This window comes from Schistocerca gregaria, chromosome 6 (assembly GCF_023897955.1).
Source record: "Schistocerca gregaria isolate iqSchGreg1 chromosome 6, iqSchGreg1.2, whole genome shotgun sequence".
Lineage (NCBI taxonomy): Eukaryota > Metazoa > Arthropoda > Insecta > Orthoptera > Acrididae > Schistocerca > Schistocerca gregaria.
In genome coordinates this window covers 245,810,160-245,833,519 of record NC_064925.1, presented here as the reverse complement: position 1 = coordinate 245,833,519, position 23,360 = coordinate 245,810,160, and the positions used below count along the sequence as shown (strand labels likewise).

At 37.9% G+C, this 23,360-nt stretch overlaps 1 protein-coding gene across 3 annotated transcripts in view; it reads right to left on the bottom strand.

The window, feature by feature from the left end:
* The window catches only part of LOC126277962 (reticulon-4-interacting protein 1 homolog, mitochondrial-like), a 148,608-nt gene that overhangs the window by 29,089 nt on the left and 96,159 nt on the right, over positions 1-23,360 (bottom strand). Inside the window, exon 9 of one of the 3 annotated variants that reach the window (XM_049977603.1) lies at positions 5,000-5,172. The exons of 1 other annotated variant lie outside the window; for it this stretch is intronic. In XM_049977603.1, coding sequence (XP_049833560.1) covers positions 5,010-5,172 — 163 coding nt within the window. In that variant the 3' untranslated portion in view covers positions 5,000-5,009. Of the gene's footprint in view, positions 1-4,999; positions 5,173-20,705; positions 22,080-23,360 lie in introns of those variants that run through there. One more of the 3 variants, XM_049977605.1, reaches the window with a different exon arrangement.

Here is a 23,360-nt window from a genome sequence, read left to right as displayed (position 1 = left end):
TGAAAAAAAAACAGTAAAATAATAGTAATATGAAGAATCTCAAAGAAAACTGTACATGTATTACTTTTAATGTTCATTAGATGCAGAAAAAGATGGACACTTAATAATGACATTCTGATTGAGATGTATAACACCGTTAGATGTGAAGAAAGGGAAGTACTGGAACATGATGCTTTTTGAATAGCTATGATTATAGCTAGAGGAAAACTTAATACAAAAAGGGAACTAACAAGGTAGTTTCACATAGTCTATGGAGAGAGGAAATTCCTTGAAACTAGAACATTTCTGTAATTGTTTCACTTGGTGAGAAATTTAACAATGGAAACTCCAGGTAAGAATATCAGCAATGTAGGAAAAGACAGATTGCTTCTTACCATAAAGAAGATGCGTTAAGTTGCAGACAGGCATAATTAAAAGACACTTACATGAAGAATGAGATGTTGGAGTTGGCAGTCATGTGTACATGAGATATGCTTGCTTGTGTGTATGGATGATGTGTGTCTCGCTTTTGCTGATGAAGGCAGTGGCCGAAAGCTTTATGTAATTGTCTTTTAACTGTACCTGTCTGCAACTTAACATGTCTTCTTTATGGTAAGTAGCAATCTGGCTTTTCCTTCATTCTTGACAAGAAATTAAAGAGACAAGGCCACAGACCTGTCACCACCCCTGCATAATGAACGAAATATACACTAATATTATCACTGACCACATAAAAAACATTAGATTTTTAAATAAGGAAAGAGCAGTCTTTAGAGGAAGATGTAGTACAATGGATCATTTGCAAGTCTTGAATGAAATTGTAGAAAGGAGCATTGAGTATGAATTACCACTCTGCCTGGGATTTGCGGATTTTTGGAAAGTTTATGACTCAATTTCAACAAAATCAAGGGTTTAGACAAGGATATATTATAATGCACCATTTGGAAGTTGTGAACGAAATTACGGAAAGGAGCAATGAGTATCAATTACCACTGTGCCTTGGATATTTGGATTTTTAGAAAGTTTTTGGCTCAGTTTCGACAAAATTTATACTGATTGATTCAGACTATTCATCAAAGTAGTGGGAAGTTCAAAACTGAAACAACAGCCGCACAAGGAGATTCCATATCACCTAAACTATTCACATGAGCCTAGAGGAAGCACCCATATCCCTAAATAAAGGAGGAGCATTAGTTAGTGGAACATATACCTGAGCCATCTTTGTTTTTTGTGAAGGCATTCTACTGTTTCCCTCAAATGCAGGTAAATTTCAATAACAATTGCCAGAACTTATCTTCTGAAATAGACAAAACACACACATTCACACAACTGCAGTTCACACACACATAACCACCGTCTCTGGCTGCCGAGGCCGAAGTTAGGTGTTTCATAATCCTTTTGTTGTGCCTATCTCTGTTACAAGCTGAGTAGCAATCTATACCTTTCACAATATTGTCAAAAAGAATGTATCCAGTGGACCCGTATGTAAAGCACTGTGCCTTGCACAGAAACCTACGCATCTCCTTGCCCACCTTGACACCTTGTGGAGCACGTGAGTAGTTACACTTCAACACTTTTGTGCAATTCTTCACTAGTCTTGTACTGACATTGAGCCACATGAGACATAGGAATTCCTCATAATGAGTTGTCTGGCATGGTAAGAACTGGGCTTTGCGGTGGCCATTTCAATGGGGCTGGAAATGTTTCTGAATCACACCCAATGCAGCAGCTTTGGAATTGTTCTCAAGGAACTCCAGAACATGAATGGCAAAGTGGGTGGAGTGCTCTTCACACATGTTCCACAATTCCATTGGCTTTGAGATGAGATATTAACCATGTTTGCAATATGTGATATACATCCACTTGAAAAAAATATGGCCCAAACAGATATTGTGATAACATTTCAGCCCATATAGTAACAGAACACAGTTTTTTTTTTCTTTTCTTTGAATTAATGGGGATTTCTTTAGACCACGTTTCTCCTGTGTGAACTGTGACATATTACATATTTATTATAAGATAACACTCTTAATTGAGATAGAGTATTTGGAAATTTTGCTAACACGGAAAGCTGCAACTTGCTGTTCCACGATTGTTGCCAGATTAGTTCACAAATATTGTCTAAATCATTTTATTTTCAATTTTTTAAATGTTGTCATGTATTGTTGACTGTGGTACCTACTGTTCAGCTGAGCTTTTATGAATGGATAGTGCTCATGAAAACTAAGTGTTACAGGACATACACTCATCAGATGTAATTGGTTCCTTATCCTCTGGCCAAGTACTGCATGGCAGCTTAAGAAGTATGTATATGGATGCATGAATTGTCTCCTACAGTTTGTCACAACTGCACAATTGTGCATTTTCAATAAATTCATTGCAAATCATGTTCTCCAGAGAAACAACCATCATTTCACAACACATAAGCTGCAATAAAATATGCTACATTCAGTTTGCTACAGATAATTCTGTTCATGTTGACAGTCAGCTATCACACAATACAGTAGTTGCACATCTAGAAAAGTAACATACACTAGATTTCAGGGACTGATGACAAATGGAAAGCTCCTTCATGAGACCCAGCAGAAGGTGAATGCAGCTACCATAATTCATACACTAACATCACAGTAAATCTACTTGCTTATTAGGTATGAGATTGACAACAGTAAATTGTTTAAAAGAACTAGCAGTATCCATTCAGTGAACGCATGACACAAGAATACCCTTCATGTTGTGAGCACATCCTTAACTAAAGTGCATCATCAGGCACACATTTTCAGTAGACTTTCACAATAGTTGAAGGTTATTAGCTACAAACTGCAGGTTTACGAACACAAAACAAAGACTTTTCTTCTTGCAAACTCTTTCTGTACCTATATGGATATGTAAGGTCTGTCCACTTAACTGTGCTAAAGGAAAGTTATTCGTGGAATTAATATTCATCTATGAAGAGTTTAGGCACACTCGATTGTGGTATTATAGCTGCAAATCATTAAAATGAATTGAAAAGTGAAAAAAAAAACTATTGTTGCAAATTGATTGCTTGCCAGGCAATCCGACTTAAGTTTTGCATGGATTTTCAAATCCACGTTAGTCCTGGGATAGTTCCTAACAGCTGGTACGGCTGATACCCTTGCCTTTCCTTGTCCATTATTTAGAATTGTAAAATTAAGTAAATTCTTGCGTTATGTGTTATTAGTACTATGATTTTTATTTTTATTCTTTAATTCCATAGTTCAAAATTTTACGGTATTTTTTTTTAAATAAATTCTGGGAGGATTATGGTATATATTCTATGAGCTTGTACCATTTATACACAGGCTGAACTGAATAAAAATACACTAACACATAATGTCATGTACATAATCATAACTAAATTTCTACATTATTAATTTTGTTGTATTGTCCGTAGTCAGATAATTTTCCTAGGCTCATCACACAGGATTGATCAACATTGTCGACACAGAGTTTTGTTATTCTTCAATATTGTTGGATTGCTTTCATTTACATTCATGAGTAGGCACTTCACAATGAATAATCACTTTGTATCTATTGCTACTGATTTGAATTAAAACCTTGAATTAACATAATATCTCATAGTGTTTGTCTGCTGGAAATGGAGAATGGCACAATTAATTCATGGAGTAACAGTGACAAAACAAGTGAACTTAAACAATGAAACACTCAAGCATCTGACAAGCAACACAACAACAACAAATGTGTGGGCACCTCTGTCCACCCCCACTTCCATGCACCCATAGAAGGGGAGAGGGGATGAGGGGTTACACACCTCAGCATGCACATGCAGCAGAGCTAGTTAACAACTGATTACAGAATAAGTGCAACAACTACTATTTTCTCTTTTATTACTGTCTTTTTACCCTTGTTTTCAGCAGTAAGTGTGCACTTATACTTAACTCCTATTTTGCTTGTAGTTCTGAGCTTTAGGTCAAATATTTGTATTTTCTTTCCACTCTTGATAACAGTTTTCTGTGTTCCCGACAGCATCCACAATTTCAGTGCAAAAATGAAACAAAATTGTTATGATATGAGGATGTTAATGCAGGATATGTTGCATATGAATTTGTTTTTATGAGAAATCACAAAGGTGACCATTATATATGGGTTGTAATATAGCTTGGAGTAGGAAAACCCGTGTGCACGTGTGTGTATGCGTGCCTGCATGACGCAGTACACGCTCAGTTTGGGGAAGGAAATTGGTGGTGTGCTTTTCAAAGGGACCAACCTGGCATTTGCCTTAAATGGTTTAGCAAAAGTGTGGTAAATGCCAATCTCAGTGGCTGGACGTGGATTTGAACCACCATCCTCCCTAATGCATGTCTATTGTGCACCTTGCTTGTTTACAGGGTTTGCTGAATTAAATTGCTCCCAAGGTCCTTGTGCCACAAGTGGTGAATATTACGAAAAAAAAAATTGATTATCTTCCATGCTGATGTAGTTATTTGCTTCCCACAACAGCCACTCTACAATGAATTCTGTTGTGTAGCAAAATGACCATAGACATTTGGTTAGGCAAACAAAATGACAAGATTATAATGCCACATGTATTCTATGGGTAGCATGCCACAACACCCCCACCTCCCACCCTAGTAGACTCTGCAGTTTTTACAGTGTACTTCATATACAATTTTGAAGGAACTACTTCCAATGCAAATCATTTGAAAAATAATGATTTTAATTCCACAATGTTGCTGATAAAAGTACTATTGATCTGAAAGATATTTAAGTTCTCTGTTTTGTTTGTGTGCCTATCAATAACTCAGCACCTCCATTATTTGGTGAATTCTATCTTCACTCCTTAAATTATTTATATTCTACCAAGGCCTTTCCATTACCATGTACGTAAGAAGTGTGGTAGTCTTCAGCTTTAAGGATTAGTAATTCATTCTGAATGTGGAAGGTGATACTGACAGTAACTAATGCCACCTGATGATAGAATAGGACAGTATACGAAGTGGGACAAGAAAGTAGACTGATGTGAAAAAAAAATGTTGCTTACCATTTTAGTCTCAAAGGAGTTCCCTTCTGATTGCACACACTTTTTCCAGCACTTCTGCCACTGATGGTAACATTTCTGAAACATCTTCTGTAATATCCTCCAAGACCCTCATCACAGCTTTTTGGACATCTTGTGTTGTTAAAAAATGGTGTTGCTTGACTGCCGTTTTGACTCTTGGAAATAGAAAAAAGTTGCTTGGAGCAATATCTGGTGATTATGGTGGCTGTAGTAGTACTGAAATTTATTTTGGGGTTAAAAATTGTATGGGATGCAGAATCCAATTATCAGCAGGACACGAAGAACTCTTTTACGAAGTCTTTCTAAAATTTCTTTGTAGTAATATTGGTTAACTGTTTGTCCAGGAGGCACCCACTTCAATTGATTTTCAGTTCTTTTGCAATCATTTTCACAGATAATCTTCGACCAGATCATACGAGTTCACGCACCCTGGCCAATTTGACATCCATCTGTGAGGTTGATGGTCTTCATCTTCAACATTCGTTCTGCTTTCATTAAACATTTTATGCCAACGAAAAACTTAGGCTCTTGACATAACCTCCTCTCCAAAAGCTTTCTGAAGTTTACCGTAAGTTGTCATCGTGTTTTCACCCAATTCAATGCAAAAAGAAATGGCATACCGTTGCACAATATTATGCGGTTCCATTTCCATGAGATGAGAAACACAAACACGTGTTTACTTATTACAACACAACTCGCGACTGAGCAATTGCATCGCTGTGCCGCTTAGATTAGAAGCAGCTTATAGACCAAGGTCTAACATATTGTGCCTACGCAAGCCTGCAGGGTTGACATCTTGCAAAGAAAATATCAGCCTCATTACTTTATTGTTGCACCTCGTATAGGAAAGACCATTGCAGAAGCCAGCAGCTTAGTCATCCTGAAGATTAGTCAACCAGTATATATATTTGAAACACCGATTTTATAGTTGTTTTAGTGTTTCATAATGCCATGGACTAACACCTCAAAGGATTTTATCCAAATTGACCCTGGCAGTGAAATCCTGCATGCTCTTCTCTATTGGTTTATATGGCGGCATGTAATTATGTGTCAAACTGTGACAAAAGTTTACAGAGGTTATATATGTTATATATTAAAGCTCATAAATCTTCCTCTATTGAAGGTAAGACTGACTAACCCCACTTTTTTTTTTTAAACTGTTTGAAAGCTTTGGTTTCTATTGAGAAAATGACTTATGACCCAATGATTTTTTAAAATTCTGTCAACAGAGGATAACTGTGTATTTGGCAACTTACCTAGTCGCCAATTATTTTTCTACGAAATGCAGAATTCTTTCAGAAAGTGTTCCACTAATCATTTTGAACAAAGGATTTTTCTTGGTATTTTTTTCCCTGTCTGTCGTTTAACACCATAAGAGACTATGTCAAGTAATAGAAGGCGTTTCTGGAAGCCATTTTTGCAGCCCAAAAGCACTGCATTCCTTCTGTGACCATCTGTATTCTCTCCTCTATTCAGCTGCTGTTTTGCTCTGGCTCATCGTAGAAGTCCTTAAAGTTGTTGGTCAGTGATCTGTACTTTGATACATTAGAGATGTCCTGATCCAGCCTATTGCTCTAGAGGTCCTTCGAAGCTTTCTTGGAAGGACCTCAAGAGCATTTGTTGATATATATAACGTTCTACTTATTTTTGGGAAAGAAATCTCCTGATACATGACAAAAGAGACAGTAATTATCACCAAGGTGTTGTTAGTTTTTTTACATAGAGAAAGAACTGTGGTAATCTTTAATCTATTGTAGAACACCATCCTGTATGCATCCATATGAACAGTATATAAAAGGGGTTGTAATATGTTTGCTATTTTTTAAACATAATTTAATAGGCCATACATATATGTCAACATTGAGCATTTTAGCTATGTAATAGGTAATACAAAGTCAATGACAGCAACTTATGGCCACAAATTTAAGTCCATTTCTTCTGGACTCCACTGACAATTTACAATGACACACTGGACTACGGGTCCCTTGAGAAATGGATATAAGGAAGAGTCTGAGGAATAGAATTAGGTTTGAGTCCCCAATTTGCCACAGACATTTGACAAACTGAATACTCTGCTTAACATAGACATTTGATTCCTCACTCCCTTTTCTAAGCATGCATATTTTATCATTTTTCATGAGGACAGTAATAAATTTTCAGATTTCTGTGGGTGCCATCACTCTCCTGGACTGCACGTTTCTCTCCAGACACAAGCCAAATATACCTGGGCTAATTTTTATTGCCATCATGCTTTTTACAGTCTTAAATGCTTTATAGAATTACATACAAACAGTGAGGAACCTAAGGTGGGAGGTTACCCAGGAATATATCCTTGACCTCTCCAATTTCATATCTTGTCATTTAGAGGACTGATTAAAATGTGTGCGGGTTTAACATCTTATGGAATTCTCAGAGCCAGAGGTCATGCAAAAGTTCTGCATATCCAACCACTGACTTATGTGTTGCAATGTATCTAGCTTAATGTAATCCAACAGATAAAAAACCTACTCACCAAGTGGTGGCAGAAGAACATACATATAAAAAATATGGTGTATGCAAGCATTTGGAGCCAGTGGCTCCTTCTCCTGGCAGAAGGGTTGAAGGGAAAGGAAGAGGGGTGAAGGAAGAGGACTGGTGAGGTTCAGGAAAAGGTGTGGACTTTGGAAAAGTCACCCAGAACCCTGGCTCAGGAGAGACTTACCACATGGATTGAGGAGGAAGAGAGTTTCCTTCTCATTCTGTTTAGTAAGTCTCTCCTGACCTGGGGTTCTGTGTGACTTTTCCGAACTCCATTGCTTTTTCTTCACCCTCCTTCCTTCTCCTTCAACTCCTATGCCAGGAGGCGGAGCCACTGGCTCTTAAAGCTCGCATACACCATATCTTTTATATGTGTGGTTTCCTGCCGCATTGGTGAGTAGAATTTTTATCTATCCAATTAATTATAATTTCAAAAATTTATTATTTTCATTGACTTACCTGGTTTGTGTTATAAAGTTAATTTCAGTCACACTTTCAAATCTGTTGATGTATTTTTTATGTTCTATTATTCCAATTTTTTTATCTTTTAGAATGGCTATTTCTTCCCCTCTCTTATCATTACACACTGGTTCCCTTTTTATAAGCCAAAAGTAAGGAGATTATAATAGATAAATACCAAGGAGATTATAATAGATAAATACCACCCTGGGAGGAAACAGAGGAAGGCTGAGGAAAGTTAGAAAGGAGGACCGGTCTTTCAGAACTCAATTCTGTTCACATTAGTTGGGATCCCCTCAGCCTGTTGTCTGAGTGACCTGCTTCTCCTTTCTAATCTTTCTCAATGCAGCCAACTTTCCCTATGAGGAAGGAAATAACAGTCTGCAATGCAAAGATTTTTATCAACTTTTTATATGTTTCTATATAATTTAGGAGTAAAAAGGTACATAAATAAGACTGATAACTACACACAAACACACACACACACACACACACACACACACACACACACACACACTCTCTCTCTCTCTCTCTCTCTCTCTCTCTCTCTCTCTCTCTCTCTCTCTCTACAGCTACATTTTCTCAGCCGAGTACACCATCCTGACTGGGGTATGGGATTGTGTCAGATAGAATGAATGAGTGGCACAAGGAGGTGGGAAGAGGGAGGGAGGATTGGGGAACAGCGAGTGACTGCTAGGAGGGAGACAGAAGGTGTGAGGGATAGGAATGTGTGAGGCAGCAGTAGCACAGGATAAGAATACGACGGATAGGAATGTTATGCTGGAGTTCATGCAGCAGAAGATGATGATGATGTGAAAGAGTAGACTGTGAGACAGTGACAGAAAGAGGATGGAGATCTTGTGGCTAAAGGGTGTGGATGCAGGATGAGTAAAGTTTGTGTTCTGGGACAGTGTGCTGGCAGATGTGAGGCAGGAGGCTATCAGAGACTCAGGCCTGGAGGATTGTGGGAATTAAGGATGTGTTGCAAGGACAACTCCCATCTCTGTTGTTCATAGACTCTGGTGTTATAGTGTTGAGGGAAAGAGTCCAGTTGGCACAGGTTGTAATGCACCCATTGGAATAGATGATGATGATGATGATGATGATGATAATGATGATGTTTGGTTTGTGGGACACTCAACAACGTGGTCATCAGCGCCCGTCCAAAGTCTCAATTTTTACACAGTCCATTTTCTTTTCACAATCCAATCTAGTCACTCTCACAAATGATGATGATGATGATGATGATGATGACGAAATGATGAGGACAACACAAACACCCAGTCCTCACGCAGGGAAAATCCCTAACCCAGTTGGAAATTGAACCCGGGAACCTGTGATCCAGAGGCAGCAATGCTAGCCCCTAGACCATGAGCTGCAGACATTGGAATAGAGCATGTTGTTCTAAGCAGTGTGCTCTGTCACTGGATGGTCTTGACCACAGTTTGGTGAAATACATTAATGTCTATGGACAGCTGGTTGGTGGGTGGTTTTTTATCAGTCTTCAACTGGTTTATGCGACCAACTAGGAATTCCTTGCCAGTGCGAACTTTTTCATCTAAATAGTATAACTTGCAATCTACATCCTCAATTATTTGCTGGCTGTATTCAAATCTTTGTCTTCCACTACAGTTTTTTCACTCTACAGCTTCCTACAGTACATGGAAGTTATTCCTTGTCAATGATTTCCACATATTCCTTTCCTCTCTGATTTTGTGCAGGACCTCCTCACTCCTTACCTTATCAGTCCACGTAATTTTCAACATTCTTCTCTAGCACCATATCTCAAATGATTTGATTCTCTTCTGTTCCTGTATTCCCACTGTCCACATTTCACTACCGTACAATGTTGTGCTCCAAAAGTAAATTCTCAGAAATTTCTTCCTCAAATTACGGCCTATACTGGATACTAGTAGACTTCTCTTGGCCAGGAATACCCTTTTTGCCAGTGTTAGTCTGCTTTTCATGCCCTCCGTGCTCTATCCATCATTGATTATTCTGCTGCCTAGGTAGGAGAATTCCTTAACTTCGTCCACTTGCTGGTTCCCAATTACAATCTTACATTTCTTTCTGTTCGCATTTCCATTATTTCTTATTACTTTTATCTTTCTTCAATTTATCCTGTAATTCTTCTTCACTTTCACTCAAGATAGCAATTCTCGTCGGTGTATTTTATTACTCATATCCTTTCACACTGAATTTTAATCCCACTCTTGAGCCTTTCTTTTTATTTCCATCACTGCTTCTTCGACACACAGATTTAACAGTAGGGGCCAAAGACTACATCTCCATTGTACACAATTTTTAATCTGAGCACTTTGTTCTTGGTGTTCAACTCTTATTGTTCCCTCTTGGTTCTTGTATATTACCCCTGTGTCCACCCTCCGTCAATCTGCTGTCATCAACTTCTCTGATGTACGATATTTATATTGTTATCTACTGTATACGCCTCACTACTTGTTATATCTGTACCTCAGATGGAGCAACCACAAACATCTTCACTGTAACAGTGACTAAATTTTGGGTTTTCATGATAATTAATACTAAGTTTTTGCTCAATCACCCTTCACTTGTTGCTGCATTAACAAAGACATGATAGTTAATATCTTTGGATGTTACTTATTAATTACTAATACACACATAACTATGGAAATCACGTTAGTTTTTTATTAACAACATTCAATAACTCTTATTGAATGTTGGCTGTCATCCTTTATCGTAACATTCAGTAATAATTAAATGATCGTGGATGATTGCATTTCGTATAGAGGGAAAAGGAGGGTTGATCCTACAATTACTCTCAGCAATTATGGCAACTAGAATGACTGGTATTTTTATTGTTCATCACTCAAAGATATTATAGCAAGGACTATGATCCTTAGTAGTATATATTTACTATAGTAAATTTTCTTGCAATTCAGCAAAAGTACCCTGATCCCTTCCATAGCATATCACACAGAAATTCCCGCTATATCACACACCGCAGCTACGCAGACTTATTCAGCACAGACAAGAGAACTAACAATACCCGTGCATGGTTTATACAGCAAAATTTAGAAACAAAAGTAGCCACGTTAAATTGTCTTTGATTTCCCTGAACCACTACTTTGCTGTGGGCAGTATTCTGATGAGAGATTATACATCGATAATTTTAATTAAAACTTTTTTATGCTATTAATTATTATCAATATTATTGATCACCTCTCCCCTATATGAAAATAAGCCTGATAATACTGTAATTAATTAAAAGAATGGTTATATCCCACTTTTCCTGCATCTAATCTAATTTTCTCAGAATTTTGAACACCTTACAGCATTTTACATTGCCAAATGCTTCCGCCAGGTCGGCAACTCCTATGAGCGTGTCACGATTTTTCTTCAGTCTCGATGGTTGGTGGTTATGCCTACATTAAATGCTGCACAGAAATTGAACCAGAGATAGTATATGATGACTGCTTTCAAAGGAGACCCTGTCTCTGATGGGTTAGGATAGGCCTGTGACAGGAATTAAGTAGGATGTCCTGGGTCATTGTACTGAACACGTATTGTGCCTTGGTCTTTCAGAAAATAAGGCACACTGGGCAACAGGATGGAAGTGGGTGTGGCATAAGAAGGGGCCAGGATATTACATAGATCAAGTGGGCAGTGGAATATTACTTTGGGAAGGACTGTGGTAGGATGTTCTTTATTTCCAGAAATGATGATAATTAATTGAAGCCCTGGTGGAGGACATGGTTCAGTTGTTCTAGTACGGTTCAGTTAGTCTAGTTCAGAATAATATTGGGTGATGCAGAGGTGCTCCCTTGTATCTGGTTATTGGGGGTAGTGGGAAGATTAGGGACGCGTTAGGATTTGGCGCAGGAAATCTGTCTGTGGGTTGGGTTTATGAGGTGGGGAGAGCTTACTGGGCCAGAGAATTCATGTGGAGTAACAGTATGAGAGTAATTTTTCAGTATGGAAGCGGTAACAGTTGCCAAACTACAGATATTGTTGATGGTTAGTGAGCTCGATATATGGAAAGGAATTTGGATGAAATCGAGTGTGTGTCGATGGGACTGAAGAGTACTAGGTGCAGCAAATGGGAAAGGTATCACGGTTATGGAGGAATGAGGATAAGGTGTAATGGCCCTGGTTCCAGATCATGAAGATATCATCAGTGAACCTGAGCAAGACAAGGTGTTTGGGGTGGCTAGAAAGGTTTCCTCTACATGGCTTAAAAACAGGTTGGAGATTGGGGGGGGGGGGGGGGGGCATGAAGGTACCTGTGACCATGCTGCGGATTTCTTAGAATATCTTCCCCCTCACCCCCTCAGAGGAGAAGTAGTTATGAGTAAAGTTGTAATTAGTTAGACATTAAGGGAATGAGATGGTGGGTTTATGAGTGGGAAGGACTTTGAGAGAGGCAGTGTTCGATAACTGCAAGCCCATGAAAACGGAATATGTAGGGAGGTGGGATCAACAGTGACGAGTAGGGATCCATGTAATAATAGGGTGCTGATGGCTGAAGGCTAGTGAAGGAAATGGTTCATATCTTTAATGTGGGAAGCTGGGCTAGCAGTAAATGGTTGGAGATGCTGGTCAACAAGATCAGAGATTCTTTCTGTCCGAGCACAAAAATCAGTGACAATGGGACATCCAGGACTGCTGGGTTTATGAATTCTGGAAAGGATGTAGAAGGTGGGAATTTGAGGGTGAGGAAAGAGATGGATTCAGGGTAAAGATTTTGGTATGGGCTTAATGATATAAGCACAGATTAGAGGTTATGGAGGACTTCTGGAATGGGGTCACTGTAGCAGGGCTTGTAGGTGCAGGAGTCAGACAGTTGGCAGATGACTTGTGACCAAAATCTGGCCCTTTTATATCATCACAATAATAATGATAAAACTACACATTGTTCGAAGTTCAATTTACAGAAAGTACAATTAAAACTTTACTCATTAATTAACTGAATACATCGAAAAATTACGACTTTATAACAGTTTCTTCTACTGCAAGAGTAAGGCCAAATTATTTGTTTAAATCATGAAATTAACAAATATCATTATGCAAACAATGCTTTTGATAAAACTGTCAATTACTTTGGAATTAATTCAGGGTTTATCATTATGCAAACAATGCTTTTGACAAAACTGTTAATTACTTTGGAATTAATTCAGGGCTGGTTTTGCTAACATGTTTTCAAATAGGGCCAAATAGATACTTTAAGAATACAATTAGATGTTCCTCCAAACGTTTATAATTAGTACAGAATTTATATTTGTTTATACATCAACAATAGAATTTAAGTTACGAAACAATTGCTGATTTCTCCCTATAATGAAAGTATTGACTAGGAATAGTCTAAATAAATTAGAAAATAAATTACATACATAAAACTAAGCACAAAATTAGATCTGGTGTTATATTCTTTAAAACTGAGGGTCAACTTTCCTCTTTCGTGAAAATGCAGATTAAAACTTACGTATGTTTATGGTACTTAGTTCAAACTGAAAAAACGAATTTAAGGAGGCAAATGGCAAAACAAGAGGGGAATTAAAATTATCCCAGCTTGCTTCATCACAAGGTGACACATTTCCATTGCTCTACAGTCCAATTTCAAAGATCTCGTGCCCACTTCGAATGTAACTGACAATGTCATTGGGTCAATGCAGGAAGAAGCAGGTATTGTTTGTGGCAGACTCCCATTTTTAACAATGCATACTGAATGATACGCTCCAAAACACTTGTGCATGGATCGGCATTGTACCAGATTGCCACCTATTCTGCTTTACAGAGCTAGAAAGCCTATGAACTGTATGTTCTGTGATGAGAGAAGTGGACATCTAACACTTTGTCATACCTACTCGTGATTTCTCCACCTGTCGACCACTTTTCTTACATGGTTGTAACAGTGGCATATGAGCAATTGATCCATTTATATGATAATTGTAACAAAATTTCAGGCCATAACAATCTGTACTTTGTCAAAGTCACTTCTGTTGGTGGACTTTCCCATACTTCTATTGGTGGACTTTCCCATTTGCAGTCCATATCTTGCTAGAATGCTTTCTCGTTTATTTTTACTCTGCTTATATACTTACCTTACCATACTATGTGGCTATAATACCACCAGGCAACATTCAGTATTGTAGGGGCCAGTGGTCCTTTTTGGCTTATGGAATGATGTGGCACAGTGGTTAATATAACAAACTCACATTGGTAAGAAGCAGAATTAAAATTCCAATTATGTTCCCTGAAGTTTACACATATAATTCTGGGTGCATCATAGTTAATATAATGAACTCACATTGGTGAGAAGCAGAATTAAAATTCCAATTATGTTTCCTGGAGTTTACACAAATAATTCTGGCTGAATGCTGGGATGTTTGCTAAATGTTTCCACACCTTGTTTCCTTCTTCATTCTTTTCCAATCTGAGCTAACATCCTCAATACGGCATTAAACTCTAATCTTACATCCTTCTTCCTACTCAAACAGCTTGAAAATTACAATTTTAGTTCACATCTACATCCACCAGTGAGCAAAGATATGTTAGTGTTTTTGTTTTGGGCAGAGAGTATATTCCTGTTTTAAGTTTTCAAAATATATGCCTATACCATCCAAACCAAGAGAAATGGGGGAGAGCAGTGAAGGAAAAAAGTAAAGGTGTACAAAGGTGACAAGTGTATGAGAAGAAAAGTCATTCTGAGTGGGAATAAAACGACATCCAAATGTTTAATTTACTAGTATGAGTGGCATACAATAAGTAATGCAATACATTTTTTTCCCTTTCAGTTTTGTTGAAAAAATGCACAATTTTTTGTGGGACATGGTGGAATATTCCTTCCTTTGTCCCTATAGTTTCAAGGAGTTCCGATAAGTAGTGGCACTACATGTAATTTTCAAAATGGCATCTGTAACAGAGACACATTACTAGCAGAGAGCTTTCATTGAGTTTATTTTCGCAGAAAACCAGAGCACGCACTTGTAGAATTCCAACAGAGGTGCTGTCTGTGGCAAAGTTTCATGTTTAACAATGTGCACTGAATGGTATGCTCCAAAACACCTGTGCAAGAGTCATCTTTGTATAATACCTGCCACAGATCACCACCTGTTCTGCTTTACAAGGCACACAAGCCTATCATTCTAACATATTTATGGTTTCTTTGTGCTGGAGGATAACTTCAGTAAACCTCAACATTACATCTGAAAGAAAGTATGCATTTCTGTTCTAATCAAAGATGCCATACAATCATTATAATTGTCATACCTAAGGTGCACCTCAGAGCTGAGTGGTTAGTGTAGCTAACTGCCATTCAGAGGGCTTGCCAGTGAACAAAAGCACAATGAGCCACTGGGTGAGATGCCTGTCATCATTGAAGCAAAATTGGACAAATCTGTCTGACCTGCCACATGCCAGCCAGCTGCACACAGTCGTTGCTGTGAATCCTGCAGTGTTGGAACATGCAGACACTCATTCGAGGTGATTGATGGATCACAATCAAACACCTCGTTGCTCAACTTGACATCTCTGTTGGTAGTCTTGACACACTCATCCAGCAGCTGGAGTACTCAAAGGGTTGTGCACGCACTGGATTCCTTGCCACATAACAGGAAACCGTATAGAGCAATGAAGGGCCATCTGTGCAGAATTGCTTGCACATTAAAAGGCTGACCATGACAATTTTTTTGACAAACATTGTCACAAGTGACAAAACATGGGTTTATCGCTTCGAACTGGAAACAAAACAGCAATCTATGGAGTAGCACAACACCTCCTTTCATTTGAAGAAAAAGTTCAAAGCCACACCCTCAGCCAGTAAAGTCATTGAGACATTCTTCCCTGAAGAGATTATTCTGTTTGATGTCTTCCCTCGTGATACAATATCAGTCCTGATGTGTCATCTTCTAAATGACAAAGCAAGGCCTCACACAAGTCTGCGCAGCCCAGTGGAACTCAAGAAAGATGACTGGACTGTTCTTCCTTATCTACCATACAGCCTAGATCTCGCACCTTGTGGATTTTATCTGTTTGGCCCAATGAAGGATGCACTACGTGGAAGCAGTATGTGGATGACAGGAAGATTACTGATGAAGCAAGACATTGGCTCTGGCAACGATCAGTAAAGTGGTACCACGGGGGCAGACAGGCCATCACAGTAAGGTGGCATGAGGGCAAACGTGGTTTTGTAGCGTGGGGAATAATATGGTGTACCAGAATCCTGAATAAAACTAACCTGCTCTCAGAAAAAAAAAAAAAAAAATGTTTCGCATTACATATGATATACCCCTCATACAAAGATGATTGTACAATTTATTTGTGTGCGGCCATGTTCCCCAGGTAATTACTACAACATTGTCCAGGCTGGAATGAATAAACTATTTCTAATAGGAGTTATCATTGTAACAGATTTAATGTCTTCTTTGAGCTGGAGGATAACTTCAGAAAACTTCAACATTAAATTTGAAAGAAGTATACGCATTTCTTTTCTAATCAAAGGTGCCATACGCTCATAACTGTTACATATAGGGTCTACCTCATAGATGAGTGGTTAGTGTGACTGACTGCCATTTGGAGTTCTTAGATTCAGTTCCTAGCACTGACAGGGATTTTTCCTTGGTGTGTGTGTGTGTGTGTGGGGGGGGGGGGGGATGGGAATGGAGTACACTCAGCCTCGTGATGCCAACTGAGCTACTTGATTGAACAGTACTGACACCAGCCAGCGGAGTTAACTTTTTTACGTAAATGATACAGTGCAGGATTTATAAAGAAATCAACAACTGTATATACTGTTTGTCAAACTTTTCCATAATAATATCAATATATTGAAAATATATCGGATAACAGCTGAATTATGGAAGTATGCTAGCAAAACTGCAATTTTCTTACTCCAGAAACTTTTTGAGGAGATATGGAAGAAAGGAATGGAAAATGGCCCTGATACATCCTCTTCACAAAAAAGGTCCTAAATCTGATCTCCACAACTATAGACGGATTTCCCTTGTGCATGTGACCTACAAGATATTGTCCAGAGCTTTACTAGAAAGAGCAGAATGTCAGCTGGATTGCCAAACTGGGAAGTATCAAGCAGGGTTTAGGAAAAGAAGATCCTGCCATGGACAGGCCTTAAACCTAAAACATTTTAGCATATCAGAAGCAGAGGGCGAAACCATATACAGTGACTTTTGTAGATTTCCAGAAAGCTAATGATTCCATAGATAGAATGTTGTTCTTCAATATTTTGGAGGAGTTTAGCTTGGACAGGAAAACTCTAAACATCATCACGGAGACGCTCACAAATACATCCTCTAAAGTCAGATTCGTGGGTGAACTATTGGAACCTTTCGAGATCAGAACAGGGGTCCAACAAGGGGATGGTCTCTCACCCCTGCTGTTTAACTGTGCACTCGAAAAAACGAGAGGGGCAATAAGATTAGGACCAAAAACCAAAGGAATCACAATTACGTGTTTCTCATTTGCTGATGACATGGTGCTGCTTGTGTAAACATGGGAGGAAGATAAAGAACAAATTGCCAATTTACAAGGGCAGGAAGGGAAGATAGGACTTAAGATTTCTTATGAAAAAATGAAGATTGTGAGGAATATACTAGATACTCCTAAGAGAATTAAAGTAGGAGCTCAAAAAATAGAGGTGGTTAGGAGTTTCAAGTACCTAGGGGAATGGACTGAATGGAACAACCTTGAAGGGAAAGCAAGAAGGACCAAAATGGAACTAGCTTTCCAGCAAACCAAAAACACACACAATAAGAAAGCCCTCTCTTGAAACATCAAAATAAAGCATCTATGCAGCATAGACACTAGCCATGGCGAAGAAAGGGCAAATGGAGAAATTGGAAGCCAAGGAGAGGAAAATTTTGAGGAAGATCATGGGTCCCAAATTCCAAAATAACAAAGAACTTTTCTATAGAAATGAAGCCATCTATACAAAGTTGGAGAGACTCTCGGAAACCATGAGGAAAAGGAGGATTGATTTCTATGGACACATACTCCGAATGAATCGCAGTAGACTAACTAAACAAATCTTTGACTTCTTTTACAAAAAATGGACTAAACCCAATCAGTTTAAGGAAGTGGAAAAGGATTTGAGAGAACTCCAGATTGCCGAAGTCATTTTAAAGAATGATACAGCCACGACCATGACCAAAGACAAAACTAAGAGGTTCCAAGCTAAGATCAACACCAGGAAACTAATTCAGATATCAGAGGAGGAAAGAAAGAAGAGATCAGATAGAATGAAGAACTATTAGGAGAAAAAGAGAACACAAGCAACTAACAAGTGATTAATCTGACATTCCCCAAAGATAGGTGATTCAAAGTGGGAGGGGGGGGGGGGGGGGGGAGAGAGAGAGAGAGAGAGAGAGAGAGAGAGAGAGAGAGAGAGAGAGAGAGAGAGAGAGAAAAATCGATATATATCGCTGATGTCTAAATTATGGATATATCGATATTTTTTACTGTCCATCTTTTCTCAATTCATAGGCACTATAGTTCTCATTGGCAGATTTCTTGCCCATTCCAACTACTACCAATCTTTGAAATCCAACAGTAAGTGTCCTACAATGGGCTTAATTTAATTTCATATTCACTATTACAAATGAGCACCAGATCTGAACTCGAATGTATAAGTACTGGATATCCATGAAAGTGTTACTTCTATGTGTCATTTCTACCATTGCAAATGATACTTATGAGAAGCGAAACAAACACGTTTGCCGACAGCACTGTATGAGATTGGTAAAAATTACCACACCCTGTTCCTTACCCCCTGAGTGCCTGGATCAAGAAAAGAGGACACAGTGTAAAAGTGACATAGACTTGAAACAGAAGTCACACACACTTACTGCACTGGTATTTACTGGAAATTTGAGTCTTGTTGTCTGAAATGTTCCATGCACAGAACACATATCAGAAGTGTTTCACTCCTAAGACTTCTCTCGTGTAGGCAAAGGCCAACACATTAATATTTAAAAATATCGATATTTTTGACCTGATAATATCACTGTCTTTTATATATGTATGTCAACACTATATTAATTTGCCCGTCTCTACCTCTATTCCTGAATCAGCAGAAGTTGATACTTGCATGTTGCTGCAGTTTCACAGAATGATAAACATGCAGCTTCTAGCTATCTGTACACACTTCACACCTTTTGTTTTGGGTGTAATTGTTTACATAATACTACAGTCACACTGAAGGTCATGAATGACCCACAATTATGAATATTAGTTTTTAATTTTTAGACAAAGCATTACATACCAAACATTTTTGTCAGTTTTCAATTTCTTTGCACACTTTTCCCATAATTCCGTACATCTGAAAATTTTCTTGCGGTAGAAGTCCATTCTGCCTGCCTGGATACACTGATGCATCACCTTCTGGGTGTTTGACAGCACTTCACAGCTGAAAGTAGTCGTATGGTGCCAAATTGAGACTTTAAGGAGGTTACAAAGTCCCCCCCCCCCCCCCTGCCCCCAAATGTTTTAATTTTTCTCCACAGTGAAATGAGTAGTGTAAGGCTGTATGGTATAGGGTTGCACAATAATCTTCTTCCCAAAGCATTTGTCATGCAGCGCTTCAAAAATATCAGCATTTATGATCTGTCCTGGTTAAATAAAATCAACCAGAAGATGATTCCCATAACTTTCACAACATATCACACTGTCCTTGGCTCTGAGCACTATGGGACTTAACATCTGTGGTCATCAGTTACACTGTCCTCGTTTTCTGTTTTGATGGTGAATTCAAATGGTGCCATTCCATACTCTCACATTCTGTTTGAGGCTCATAATGACTTTCATAACTTTCCACAACACTCATAAAAACAATGTCTCCTTCATTCTGAAATAACTGAATACAGCTTTGAATAGTGGTTCTTTTCTGAACCTTATGTCCTTTGGCTAATAAATGAAGGGTGCAATGAGCACAAACTTTCTGATAGCCCAAACTTTGAATTATTTCTTGCACTACGCTACATTCTCCTCTGAGGGTTTTTTGAAATTTCATTCACAATGAGATGTACAGCACTTGAAGTGTACTCATCAACTTTTCACTTGTCACATACCATGAAGACTGTTCAAGTGGCAACCTGAATATATCTCCATATGCACACTGAAGTTGGAGATAAATTTCAGCAGCAGATTTTTTCCTCTTGAACAAGGTATTCAATAACAGCATGCTGTTGAAAATTTTGTGGTCACTTGAGAGAGGTGGTCATTCATTTAATTGCTGGAGTAGCAGTTATAACAAAGGACTGACCATGACTTTCAGTATCATGCTGTACAATCTCATGATAACACCAAACATGTCAGTACTTTTATATATAGTGTTTTTAACTTCTACAACAGTTAGAATATCCTGTGTCACTCAAATGTCAAGAAAACCAGAAGAAAGGTAATCTATTCTGATTCCAGTCAGAGAACACTGACTTTATAGTGAACTTTCTTAAAATTATGAACTGTAAAGTGAGTTGAACAACTGTATTTGAAGAATGTGTTGGGTTGAATTACACTACATTATTTTCTTGGCAGTGCGTTTGTCTGGAAGACATGGCAGAACTACTGAAAAGTTGATACATCCAGTATGTTTACAGATAAAGGAGATAGGTCAGTATTTAGATTGGAATGATCTGCACTTTGAAGATAGGGATGTCAGTGCATAGTATGATTAATGGGAACAATGGAAAATGCATCTTGACAATAAAATAAAATCTGAAAACATCTCTGATTTATTTATAATTGCTACATATTTCAAAAAATATATGCATTAACAATGTATTTTAACACTTAACAAAATATTTGTACTGTAAGGCACTATATTCATTTTATTAGTGCTATATACCAGTATTAAAACTGTGTAAGATCATCCTTTCTTAATTACCCTCCTACGAACTGCTAGCTTTCATACAATGGAACAATTTTAAAGCTTTATTGTCACACACTGCAGGTCTCTGCTAGTTCCAAATATCTCAAAGATTTGTTGTTGTAACATTATGTAACTGCATAGTAGATCTTTTGCCTTACTGATTACATTTCTACAAGTATACAAACTGCTGAGTAATAACTGCAATGTAATATCAAAAATTAAACTGACTTTGGTCCAAAAGACAGTTAACTGTGAAACATTGCGCCATATGAATAAAAATTTCCTGTTCTATCACAAAGCGTTCATGGAAGATGACCACTGAAAACCTTTTCTGTTGGTAGCAACAGCAGAAACATAAATAACAGCCTGGAATATCATTAAAAAATTCTCAAATAATCCTACAGTGAAGTCACACAGTAATGATTTATAGTGAAAGCTCTGTTTTCTTTTATTTCATTTTTTCTCACCTTCAAATCAAAGAAACCGATCAGTGTCTTGTTGTAGTAAGACGACAAGAAGCCATAATAAAATAAAAATAATAAAAGTTTATTTGATAAAGTCTTCTTAAAGATTAACACACTCTTATTCCCGTTTCATGCAAAATGAAATACAGTGATATACAAATAAGAAACCCAATTTCAAATAAAATAAATATCCTGTTTTTCTAAAGTCCAGAGTAGTATATTTGAGTCAATTTGTTCACAGTGCTGGGGACTTAGCTGAAAAAAACATCTCCATAAAACAACTTTTTACTCTCTTAGAATTTTTAATGAATGAGTAGCCACCTGAGAGTAAGACACTCCAAAGAATGAAGAAAGTTCTCACTGAATGCACCAACATTTAGTTCAATGATTTTAGTTGAATATAAAGGAAGAAAACAGCAAAGCACCATAGTGTGGTTCAGTGTAACATTTAAAAGTAACAGATTACAATACACCATGCAAAATCAGCATACTGTCAATTACTACAAACCAATACAAACACCATCTAATATCAGCCCATTATACACATATTAACAAAATTAAACAGTAAATGGTGATACTGAAACAATAAATGCCCTGCAAATTAATGCAAATGCAGTTGCATTTATATGACTATTGTGAAATCAATACTGTAGTTCATCAAATGGTGACACATGTATTTCAAATGATAAATACAATCTTGCATCATCCAGGATCATCTGCTCACTAGGGTGCATAAGCTCCACATGTACAGCCATTTGGAGATCTAAGACATACAAATGAGTCAACATTGGAAAGAATTTCTTTCTAAAAATTATTAAATTAATACTGGAAGGTTAGCAAGGAATTCAACATTGTCCTGAAAATGGAAAATATTTCAGGTGTTTTCCAAGCTTGTCTCTGTACTTATGACATGTAAAAGCCATGCTCCAATAAATTAACAACAATAACAAAAGAGGAAAAGGTCTAGCTTTTAGTAATAATTATTTTATACTTTCATGGAGATCACACAGATTTTTCTAGCATTCATTTTGTTATGCACCAAACTCATTTCTTCCATATTCACAAGAATGAATACTGGTGAAGCACATAAGTCTAGAGCAGGGTCAGCCACAGTGTGCAGACCTTCACAAGTGCACAATGTGCTGCACACATGCAGTCCAAAACTCAGCATGTCATAGCACTGTTCGGTACATCTTGGCTTTGTGTGGTCCTTCTCAATATTGTGGTTGACACAGTTTTCGTCAGTTAGGCAGAATAGAGGTGTAAGCGCTGTTTATCCTTTGCAATTTGTTTACGGTATAGAGGAAGTTCATAGCTCTGGTGGCTGTTAGCACAAAAAAGAGGCAGTCCAATGATGTAACATTGCAATCCTTTAAACATGAACAGCGATCACAGAGGAGAAGTACAGAACTCTCAGTATCTATTATTTAGTTGCACCACGCACAAAGAAATCGAAGATTTAGTTGAAGTTGAAAGAGCTAAAAATTGTAATGAGCAGCAGGTGATTTGTATGTGAATTGTTGTTCTGTCCATCAAGAAGTACTTCGTGTTAAATGTGCAGGCATAAACCATGTGACGGAATTAGTGAATAGTTAATTTTCTGTAGTCCCATGCATTATTACATCATCAGTTGCAATAGTTTTTGATGTAACTTAATGAAAAGCATGAACATGTTATACAGGGTAGCGCAGATAAAAGAAGCCTGTGTAAGTGTGAAGGAAGCGCAATGAAATTACAGAAGCAAAGAGCAAAGTGCCCCTGCAACATCAATACACAGCTGTACATGTCTAAACATATTCAGATACGCTTGGAGGAAAGTTCGGATATCGATAGCAGCAACTTCACAGTTGATGACGTCTTTCAGTTCATGTACTGTGTGTGGATTTGTTTCATATACCTTGCTCTTCAAGTGTCCCCACAGGAAAAAATCAATGGTGTTAGATATGACAAACATGGTGGTAATAAGTGTTTCCTGACAGTTCGTTCCTCAGTGAAACCATCATGAAGTCATTCCATGGACACTTTAGACATGTGGCAAGTTGCC